A 12,112-nucleotide genomic window follows, 5' to 3' on the forward strand; every position below is an offset into this window, starting at 1 on the left:
TTTTATTCCTTATTTAGACCTGCTACTTATCCCCTATATCTGGTTTTTAGCCTCCCATTCATGTGTCTATCAATAATACACCTTAAACATTGCTAACGTGCCTGCTTGCAGGACCTCCTCTGGCAGTGTGTTCCAGGCATCCAGCCTCTGAAAACTTTGCCCTGCACTTCTCCCCTAAAAACTTTCCCTCTCAGAGTTTGAGAGAGGATTCGTAGCTCGGGTGCTCGTTGTGGTTCTGTTCGCCGAGCTGGGAATTTGTGTTGCAGACGTTTCGTCCCCTGTCTGGGTGACATCCTCAGTGCTTGGGAGTCTCCTGTGAAGCGCTTCTGTGATCTTTCCTCCGGCATTTGTAGTGGTTTGAATCTGCCGCTTCCGGTTGTCAGTTCCAGCTGTCCGCTGCAGAGGCTGGTATATTGGGTCCAGATCAATGTGCTCATTGATTGAATCTGTGGATGAGTGCCATGCCTCTCATGCTCTACTGTACTTGACCTTTCCCCCCTAAGAAGAAGCCTCTGACTAACAATCTATGCTTCTCAATTTTGTAGATCTCTAAAAGGTTGGCCCTCAGCCTCCATCCTTCCAGTGAAAGCAATTCAAGTTTGTCCAACCTTTCCTCAGACATAAAACCCACCAGACCAGGCAATGTCCTGGTAAACCTTCTCTGCTCCTCTCCAAAGCATTCAATGCCTTCTGGAAGTTTGGTGACCAGAACTGCACGCAATATTCCAAATGCAGCCTACAGTGTCATACAGCTGTAGCACAACTTGCCAACTTTTGTAGGCATTCCGCCAGCCAATGAAGGAAAGTCGTCTTGACTAGTTTATCCACCTGTGTTGTCACTTGTAGAACCCTCGACACTTTTTACATGAAAGTAACATTATAGAACTATGATTAGAAATGATGGTGACTCCAATTTTTCTGTCATACAAAGAAATCCTTAGGGCCAGATGGGATCTATTCCAGAATACTGAGAGAGGCATGGAGGAAATAGCTAGGGCCTTAATAGATAATTGTACATGCTCTTTGACCTCAGGTGAGGTTCCAGAGGACAGTAGACTGGCTGGTGTTGTTCCTTTAAGAAGGGAAACAAGAGATAATCCTGGTAATTACACACCGGTCAGCCTGAAGTCAGTGATGGGGAAGCTGTTGGAAAAGGTACTCAGACCCTGGATTGATTCATGTTTGGAGGCAAATGGACTTGTTACTGATCGGCAGCGTGGGTGAGAGAGAGTAAGGTCATGTTTAACCAACTTGGATATTTGTTTTGAAGAGATGACAAGAATGATTGTGGGAAGGGCAGTGGATGTCATCCATATGGACTTTAGTAAGGCATTTGATAAAGTACCTCGTGGCAAGCTCGTACAAAAAAAGGCAGAATCTCATGCAATCGGGGGTGTGATGGCTAGATAGATACAGAATGCCAGTAGCAGTGGAAGGGTGCTTTTTGGAATGGATAAGTAACTAGTGGTGTTCTGCAGTGATCGGTGCTGGGGCTTTTGTTGTTCATAATCTACCTAAGTGATCGGGAGGAAAATGTGAGTGACCTGATATTAAGTTGGTAGATGACAAAAAATTGATAGTGTTGCAGGGAGTGAGGAGAACTATCAAAAGATACAGTAGGATGTAGATTGCAGATTTATGCTGAGAAGTGGCAGATGGAGTTAATCTGGACAAATGGAAAGTGTTGCATTTTGGAAGATCAAATTCAGTTGCAAATTATACAACAAATGGCAGAACCCTCGGAAGCATTATTATACAAACGGATCTGGACTTGGACTCATGAGGAGTGGCAGCTGGAATGTCATTATGGATCAACTGCACCAGAGGATGTGATTGTGATCTCCATTTCACTGTGGAATCAGAACCAATATCCTCACTTTACCCACAGTGCAAGTTATGACAGACAACTCAAGAAGCTAAAGAAACTGATCAGTAGTGGAAGCTCGCTACTGCTCTCACAATCCCTATCAGCACTTTTTGGATGATCTGGCGAGATAGTGGTAGTGGTAATATAACTGGACTAGAAATTCAGAAGTTTAGGCTAATACTCCATTGCTATTAAGTTTAGAAAACCATTACAGCAGCTGGTCGAATTCAGTGGATAAATCTGGAATTGAAGGCCTATTTCAGTAATGGTGCCTAAGAAACTGCCACCAACTATCTCAAAAAGTTGATTAATTAATGTCCTTTTGAGAAGTAAGTCAATAACACTTTTCCTAGTCTGGTCGACATGCAACTCCAGGAATAGCACTGAATAGACTAGGAAACCACTTCATTTCAAGAGCAATTAGCAACTAAGACTACCGTTACTAACCGTGCCTACATTCTGTGAAAAAAATATTTTTGAAACATCCGAGCCCTTCAGGTGGCTGGCACAGTGCACTATAGTCTCTACTACTATATCATTTGCAAAAGGACTACCTTACATGTCAGTGGCCTCTATATCACTCTTGTGAGGATCAACAGAGTTCATAATGAGAAGGGGTGGGCAGGACTCGAAGTAAAAGGCTGTAGATTCAGAGGGTCACTTATCAAAGGTAGCCATGATGTGGAGAAGCCGGTATTGGATTGCGGTGGACAAAGTTAGAAATCACAACACTACATTATAGTCCAACAGGTTTATTTGGAAGCACTAGCTTTCGTAGCACTACTCCTTCATCAGGTGATTATGGAGTATAAGATCATAAGACAGAATTTCTAGCAAAAGATTACAGTGTCATACAGTGATATATTGAACAAACCTGGATTATTCAGTCTTTCATCTTTTAGAATACAGGTCTTGGTTCTTTAATATGTAAATCCCAGAATTTATTTTAATGAAACCTTCAGTTATCTCGAAGGTGACTTAAAAAAGAAGAGAGGTCAGAGTCTGTCTGTATCCCAATCTTGAGTCAGACTGGCTCTATTTCCAAAGCGGAACTTGCAAAATATTGCATTTATTGACTGCCTGCAGATAGTGCATTTTTTGAGCAAAATAGAATGTATCTGCAAAATATAAATTCCGCAAATACAAATTCACCGCATAGACCTGAATGTGTGTGTGCACAAGCATGAGAGAGAGTGCACATGCGAGAGTGTGTGTTTGCATGTGTAAAAGCTTGATAAAGTATGTGTGGGTGTGATGGAGTATAAGTCTGGGGGGGGGGGGGGGGAGGTGTGTGTGCACACGAAAGAGTGTGAGAGTGTGTCGTGTAGTGGGGACACCTGTAGTGCGACATGAACCCAAGATCCCGCTAAAGGTCATCCTCATGGGAATTTTGGGTTCAAGTCACACTACAGGTGACCCCACCACACACTCATCCTCACCCACGCAAAAACTCTCTCACAGGCTTATACTCCATCACACCCACACTTTACCAAGCTTTTACATGCAAACACACTCACATGCACGCGCACACACACAAGCCTATGGGGTGAATTTGTATTTGCCGAATATTTTGCAGATGCATTTTGAGCAAAAGAGAATGCAAAATCTGCAGGCAGTCAATACATGTAATATTTTGTAAATTCCACTTTGGAAATAGAACCGGTCTGACTCAAGACTGGGATACAGACAGCCTCTGACCTCATACCTTTAATGCACTGAGCTGAGATGCCACCTTTTGTTATAAAACCTGCAGTTATCTCGAGAAGGTCACTTAAAAGACTTTCTGGGATTTACATATTAAAGAACAGAAACCTGCATCCTAAAAGATGAAAGACTTAACAATCCAGGTTTGTTCAATATATCACTGTATGACACTGTAATCTTTTCCTATAAATTCTGTCTTATGATCTTATACTCCATAACCACCTGATGAAGGAGCAGTGCTCCAAAAGCTAGTGCTTCTAAATAAACCTGTTGGATGATAACCTGGTGTTGCATGATTTCTAACTTTGTCTCTTATCAAAGACCAAGCTGCTAATCACTTAGGAAGCATCAGACAGGTCTTATTTGGAACATTGTTGGTTACCTTGACCAAGCTGTACAGCTTGATATCCAGGGCTCTTGTGGCACAGCAGCAGCATTCCTACCCTTGGATCAGGAGGCCTGGGTGCAAGCCCCACCTGCTCCAGAGGTGCGTCATAACATATCTGAACAGATTAATTAGAAACATAGGTTAAACAAAAATAGCTGTGTCACCAGGGCAACATTAATTGGGGAATGCAGAAATGTCGGTGAGGTTGCAATCAAATCAACCATGAACCTAGTGAATGGCAGAACACACTCAAGGGCCAAATGCTTCCACGCTATCTTTGGTTAACGTATGTTTCTAATCTGTTCAGAGATGTTATGACACACCTCTGGAGCAGGTGGGACTTGCACCCAGGCCTCCTGATCCAGGGATAGGAATGCTGCTGCTGTACCACAAGAGTCCTGCCTACCAAGCTGTACTTTGTTCAAATTTCTCAGTTTCACGTTCTGATAGTGCCATGTCAATACTTTCAATATGGCTTCATTTTCCTTTACCAAGGATTCCCCAACTGTGGTTGATGGCACTTCTAATCATGTTCATCCCATTTGCCAGAAACATGGAAAATATGAAGAGTAAGCCATTCAACCCTGACTCTGCTTGATTATTTAGTATAATCATAGCTGATCATTGACATCGATATGCTAATCCTGCTCTCCTTACATATCCCTTCACCCTTTTAGCCACAGGAGATTAGTACATCCTTTCTTCTGCACTTCACTCTTCCCATTATTCAGATGGACCTCAAGCTCAGTCATTTCTCATGTCATTTCTGCTTGCACTCTGACTCTGGTCTCTAAATCATTGAAATTAAGCTTATGATAACCTCAATGAGCAGCGTCTTCTATTTCACGTAGATAGTTTACAGCCATCTGGAAATCGCAACATTAGTCATTTCAGATCCTATAACTCCATTTGTTGTTTAATTTCTCCTGCTCTCCACACTAGCATAAAAACAATCTTTGTTCTTTCTTCCTTTCTCAACCTATCCTTGCAGCCACACTTGTTTCTTAAAATCTGATACGCATCGTTTAAGTTCTGATGGAACTTTATGTGCAAAATAATGTTGCCTCTACCCCCTAATTTTAAGTTTTCAAGTATTTACAGAAATAGAAAATACATGAAGGAGTAGACCATTCAGCCCTTCAAACTGGTACCACCATTCAGTACAATCATAGCTGATCATGCAATTTCAGTATCCCATTCCCACCCTCTCCCCATACCTTAGATCCCTTTAGCTGTAAGAGCCACATCCAGCTCCCTCTTGAATATAATCACATGAACTGGCCCCAACAGCTTCCTGTGGGAGAAAGTTTCACAGGTTCTGAGCTAAGTGAAGAAATTCTTCCTCATCTCAGTCCTGAATGGCTTACTTCATTCTTAGATTATGACCCCTAGCTCCGGACTTGTCCAACATATGCGACAGTCTTCCCACATCTAGCCTGTCAGGTCCATTAGGATGCTGTATGTTTCGAGGAGAATCCCCCCTCATTCTTCCAAATTCCTGCGACTGCAAGCCCAGTCAATTCAGTTTTTCCTCATGTCAGTCCTGCTGTCCCAAAAATCAGTCCAGTGAACCTTTGGTGGACTCCTTCATTTGCAAGAATGTCCTTCTTCAGACTAGGAGATCAAAACTGCACACAATACTCAAGGTGTGGACACACTAAGGTCCAGTAGACATTCTTACTGATACTCAAATCCTCTCCCTATGAAGGCCAGCATGCCATTAGTTTTGCTCAATGCCTGCTGCACCTGCATGCCAATCTTCAGCAACTGTCCCACTAGGGCACCCAGGTCACATTGCACATCACCTTTTCCTAAACTGCCACCATTCAAATAATAAACTGCCTTCCTGTTTCTGCAACCAAAGTGGATAACCTCACGTTTATCCACCTTATATTACATTACTTTTCTTCCAATGGGGTTGAGGCTAGATAAGCCTTCACTAAAAAAAAACTTCATTGCAAACAAAGAATCTCCTCAAAATCTGAATTAATTGCTATGATAGAAGTGAAAATGAGAAATTTTCAGAAACAGGTTTCTGTTTAAAAAGAGAATTATAGTAGCCACCTGTACTAATTAAGGAAATTTTCCTTCAATTAGTACACAAAATGCCAAGTTACGATTCTGCCCAACCGCAGTTGTGCAAACGTTGAATTAACGGCATCCTTCTGACTGTCAAATGATAAGCCAGCATGTCAACCAAAATATCTACCCCTAGGATTGAAAGGGCTTCAAAGTAAAACAGGTTGGAAACAACCAAACCTAAATGTCCCATGCAGTAAATATACAACCACTTGTAAAATTATTGCATTTCCAAAATCCACCCAAATTTCTCCTTCCTAAAACAAAAAAGAAAATTTCATGATCCTTGTCACCTATTCAGCATACCAAATGGCCACTATGTAGCTGAAAATGATCTAGGATTTGAGCCAAAACATAAATGGCAATCTAATGCCTTAGTGAGGAAAAGTTGCACTGTAGATATGCAACCATTTAAATAAAACTTTAAAACCATAGAAGCTCTCATGGCATTTCTAGTGAGAGAAGGATAATTATCCCCAATGATCTGAACAATATTTATCCTTCAAGCAAGATCGCAAAAACAGATTAACAGATCAATTTCACACTGCTGTTTGGTTGCCAGTTTTAAAAAAATACAACAGTGACCACAACCCACAGATAAGGCTGAACAAGTGCACTGGCACCTTGGCCCCACTACTCCACAAGTCACAACATAAAAGTAAAATAATTTTCTCAAAATGGCCAATTAACACCATCAGTTTTAAATTAATAAACCAATCTGGCTTCTTAATAAACCATTTATAAAAACAAAGCTTATTCAATTAAGCCAATACATGATGACATGCATTGTCAGTAACACTGAGGGTCAAATGCTTATCCCTCAAAACTATCACCAGAAAAAAAAATGAAGTGTTCAGAAAAAAGGAAAAAACCTTGACACAGAATGACTTTCTGGAAAAATAACATTTTGGACAATTGTTATTCTTGAACATGGAAATATAAATCCTACAATGCTCCAAAGTCTGCTACTGGCATGTGGTCACTAATCATACTGGGTTGTCACTGGAATATTTCTAACTCAGTTTGCTCAGTAAATACAATTTGGCAGGATCCTCTAATCAAGAAAAAAAACATCCTGAATTTGAGTTATTCAAAAATTGGAGAAATCAACTGGACAATCCCTCCACCAAGCTTTTTCGCCCAACTGAGACTAGATATCACAACGTATAGTATTCAAATTGCCCCAGCAGCGTTTATAGCAAATCAAGCAGTCATGAACCATGTGATTTCTCGGAAGTCTATTAAAAATACACGGCACTTCCAAGGACAAGAGCAAATTTCGAGTTACTTAAAAACTTGAAATAAACAGGTTCCACGATCAGTTAAAACTTTAATCTTTAAACTTTAAGTCCAAGAAATTTTAAACATGAAGCATCTTTTTAAATGCTATACTTCAATAGTTCACTGGCTGTCAAGCAAATATGCTGAAAAGTGTAAACAAACCTAAGGCTTTCTTTACTGACCTCGCAGCTACACGCTACTTCTGTTGAGTGTATTTTGGAATGAAGAATATTGGCAGACTTTTGTTCTAGTGAGCTTGCACTGTCGCCGATTGCAGTTTCCCTGATGCTCAACTAAGGTTTGGCGCATTTGGTACGTAAGCACTTTCTGGTGTCTACTCTTCAGTAACATAGCGTCAAGTTTAAAAGATTAATTTATTGCTACTGTGGGACGTTACTTGGTTACATTAATTAAATTACAGTTCATGTGTACCAAGCCATTCCCATTCAAGTATCACACTAGCAAAACAAGACTGAGTTGAATACATATGGAGTAAGTCTACCAGCTTCAACAGGTGAGTACCTGTACAGAATACGTATTGTCCAAAAAAGGCTCTTTACAAAAATTGTGATGAAAATAATTATCAGAATCCCGACTCAGCCCGATGTTTATCCAGGTTCCACAAGTTGTCCGTAGCCAGGACGTGCACACTTGTGCACGATCTCCTGGGGCTGTGCACAGGTGCACAAGCCGACTTCGGCTACACACGGTTCTGAGGATCCCTTCCATCCAAATGGATGTGGTTACTCAAATAAGCGACTTGTTTTGACGGCTGCTAAACAACACCCACCCCAAACACTAATCGGCTGTTCTACAGTCCTCCGCGGGCTGACACACTCACCGTGAACGGTTCATCGCCGACGTTGCCCACCGAGAAACAACTGTCGCCGGGGTTGACGGCACCGGTTAAGACCTGGTGAAGATTCATCCTCCTCTTCACGTCTCGTACCCTCCCGCCCGGCGAATAAAGCGGCGAATCAGCCTCCCGGCCGGTTCCCGACTCCTCGGCTCATCTCAGACTAGCAAAGGAGACAGCCGTCCAAAGGACACCTGCACGCTGGACCGAGTCGGACCGGACTAGACCGGCTTGGGTTGGCCCTGCGTTCACTCGGTCCCGGTTGACGTATCTGATGGCCGCCGTCCTCCTGACCGCTCCTCGTCAACACCGCTCGCAACGTCCCGCCGCCATCTTGCTGACACATCCAACTCTCGCGAGAGCTTGGTGCCGCGAGGAGGGCGGGGCTCCTGTTGCCATGAAGACGAGTCACAGGACGAGTTCCTTGAAGCTCTGGATTCATGGGCTTTCCATGCCAGCCTGGTCTGAGTCTGTCACTTTAATGCACACAGCATTTATATGGAACTTCTCACAATCTCAAGACGTCTCAAAGCACTTAACAACCACATAATGTGGTTCTTTATTTTGCTGCAAATGAATGTGGACCGAGCTGTGTCGTGGAAGGAGAAATTTAAAACAAATTGATATATCTGAAGAAAAGGGAATCAGAGCTGAGCTAAAGATTGAGGTCACCAAGGGTGAAGACTTGCAGAGGTTGGGGAGGATCTGGCAATGAGGAACATGGACGAGGACTTGACCGACAGTGAACAATGATGAAAGTTGACAGAAATGGAACAGGATGATAAAGTATTAAAGATATGATTTTGTGATAAGGCCCACAGTGGTTAGTTGAACAAGTTAGATGCTGCACTGTATAACTGACTAGAAGATTTCGGTAAGTGGCAAAGATTTGTCACCTATGAACTGAGTTACAATAAAAAGTCAGTATAATTCAAGCATTGACAATAATGTTATTGATTAATGACTGCAAGTGAACTGTCATTCTGGAGAAAAACGATAAGGTTAGCAATAATTGTTGATCAAGTTGAGTCAGCATGTGGATGTACCGACCCGAGAAGGTGCAAAACTGATGTGTCAGTGGGGGAAGCACTTTGGGGTCAGCGACCATAATTGTATTAGTTTCAAAATAGTGATGGAAAAGGATACACCAGATCTAACAGTTGAAATTCTAAATTGGAGGAAGACAAATTTTGATGGTATTAGGCAAGAACTGTCAAAAGCTGATTGTGGGCAGATGTTTACAGGTAAAGGGACAACTGGAAAAATGGGAAGCCTTCAGAAATGAGATAACGAGAGTCCAGAGACAGTATATTCCTGTTAGGATGAAAAGAAAGGCTGGTAGGTGTGGGGAATGATGGATGACTAGAGAAATTGATGGTTTGGTTAAGAAAAAGAAGGCAACATATGTCAGGGTCGCTGAGCCGGAGGGTGAAGCAGATTATGTTCCAACACCCGATCACCTATGGAAACAGGCAAATACCTCAGGCCCTCACATCACATAATCCGCCTTACCATGCTAAAGACTTGGGCCCTTTGGTCCACTGTGCAATCACCACGGCTGATCCACAATGTTATCATCTGCAAACACGCCAAGGAGGGATGACTGTCCTCTATTATCCAAATCCTACCTCTCACCAGGCCTCACTCCTGCACCATGAAAATTGGGAGGTCCTTGATTTGTTCAACCCTGATGTATGGGCTTAAACATTCTCCCATGTTGGACTTACGGAACGTGAACCCATTCAGATCGCTTTAAAACCAAATGTTACTCTGCCATCAATCTGCCAATACCCACTGAAACAAAAGACAATACCGAGCCTCCCTACTCTAATTGATGATTTTCTCCATTAAGGCATCCTGGTCCCTTGCCAATCACCCTGTACCGCCAAAATTATGGCTGTCCCAAAATCTGGCAGTATAGATTGGTTCTAGACTTAAGAGCTTTCTATGCTATTTTACAGCCTCTTCATGCCCTGGTCCCAAATCCAGCTCATATTCTAGTCGCGGAACAATCACATGCTAAAGTTTTCGCAGTTGTTGACCTGTAACAGGCTTTTTTCTCTCTACCCCTTCATGATGATAGTCAGTACCCATTTGCCTTTACTTTTAATGGCCAGCAGTTGATGTGGACTTGAGTACTTCAGGGCTTCATACATTCACTGACACTTTTCTCTCAGGCCTTACAGAAATAATTGTAGTCTCTGATCCTCACAGGTGGGTCTGCACTGATCCAATACGCAGACAACCATCTCATTGCCAGTCTAGATGAAGAATCTAATCACTCCGATGTTGTCTTCCTCAACTATCTGAAACTCCTGGACTAGGTTGTCTCTCAATTGCACAAACCTAGGAAAAGTTCCTAGGTTTCATCCTGTCGGCTGACTCACGCACCTTGAACAGAGCCGTACTATTCCTATTGTCAACTTCCTGGTCCCGACAACTGCAAAACAGGTTTGTCAGTGGCTGGGCATGGTCAATTTCTGCCGACAATGGATCCCTAATGTTGCTGTCCTCATCAAGATGTTGACCCCTTTTACTTCCTACGAAGGTATCTTCGAGCTCTCCTCAGAGGCAAAGCAAGCCTTTGATGAACTCAAACATGCCTTGATTCAAGCTCCAGCTTTGGGAAGACCCCTCTATGACAGACCTTTCCAACTTTACTGCACTATTCTGGATGACTGTGCTTCCTCAGTTCTCACTCAACTACATAGAGATCGACACTGCCTGGTAGCCTATTTCTCTACTAAACTTGACTCTGTTGCCTGAGGACATCCTCGTTTTATTCAAATTCTTACCGCTATTTATCTTAGTTTACAGTCTGCAGAGAACCTCATACTTCAGCAGGACATTATCTCATGCAGTGATCGCAAACAATTGCAAACTCAACATTTGACTGCTGCTCGCCAAAACCATTATGAGGTTGATGTCCTCAACAACCCCCTACTGACCTTTACGTACTGTACCACCATTAATCCTGCCGATTTCCTTGCACATCCCCCGTCACCATTATCCACTCCAGATCATGACTGTTTTCTCCTCACCTTTGAGGACATCCAAATTCATCCAGATCTTTCCAATGCCCCTATCCCTGACCCTGACATCAATATGTTAACTGATGGTAGTTCTTCTACTGACCATACAGATACTCGCCTTTCAGGCTACACAATAGTTGATGATCATGGCTCCGTCTTGGGATCAGCTTCTTTTGAGATTCCCTTTTCTGCCCAACAAGCTGAACTTTTTGCCCTGATTCGTGCCTGCATCCTCGGGACTGGCCTTCGAATTAACATTTACACTGACTCCCACTATGCTTTTGGGGTTGTGCATGATATTGGTCAGCTCTGGAAAAATAGAGGGTTTTTGATGTTTTCAGGTACTCCCATTTCTCACTGCCAGCTTGTCCCAGACCTTTTAACCGCGCTCCTGCTCCCAAAACAGGTTTCTGTTATCAAATGTGTTGCCCGTACCACTGGCCAATCTCCTGTCGACATTGGTAACCATGCTGCTGATGACTCTGCGAAAGATGCCTCTCATGGCCATCTTATGATTGTGCCTAAAATGATGAGCCAGACTGAAAGCTCTGACAAGGCTGAGTCGACCTCTGACAAACTAATGCCAACCACTAAAGATGTTGTTATCTTACAGGGGACACCTCTGACTCTGAAAAGTTGCTGTGGTCCAAGGCCGGCTGTTATTGTAATCCTGTTACTAAACTCTGGACCACTTTGGCTGGTCAAATGTGAATGTCTGATGCTCTTGCCTAATGGGTCATTGACCGTCTCTACAATGCTACTCATTGTGGTGCTCGCTCGACATCTGACCTCCTCTTGACCGCCTGGTGGCACCCTCACCTCCAGCAGATGGCCCAAAGTGTCAGTGCTCGATGCCTCACCTGTCAAGAACACAACCCGGGCAAGGCACACCCTGGTGGGGCAGA

General features: G+C 43.0%; 1 protein-coding gene across 3 annotated transcripts in view; it reads right to left on the minus strand.

The window, feature by feature from the left end:
* The window catches only part of dmxl1 (Dmx like 1), a 233,485-nt gene extending 224,984 nt beyond the window's left edge, over positions 1–8,501 (minus strand). For 2 of the 3 annotated variants that reach the window (XM_043711450.2, XM_043711440.2), the window contains exon 1: positions 8,161–8,501. In XM_043711450.2, coding sequence (XP_043567385.2) covers positions 8,161–8,247 — 87 coding nt within the window. In that variant the 5' untranslated portion in view covers positions 8,248–8,501. The remainder of the gene's footprint in view (positions 1–8,160) is intronic. The other variant, XM_043711459.2, reaches the window with a different exon arrangement.
* Positions 8,502–12,112: the final 3,611 nt, after the last annotated feature.

The sequence above is a fragment of the Chiloscyllium plagiosum genome, unplaced genomic scaffold (genome assembly GCF_037043375.1).
Source record: "Chiloscyllium plagiosum isolate Xiang-an unplaced genomic scaffold, Cpla_swu_hap1 HiC_scaffold_2, whole genome shotgun sequence".
Classification (NCBI taxonomy): Eukaryota; Metazoa; Chordata; class Chondrichthyes; order Orectolobiformes; family Hemiscylliidae; genus Chiloscyllium; species Chiloscyllium plagiosum.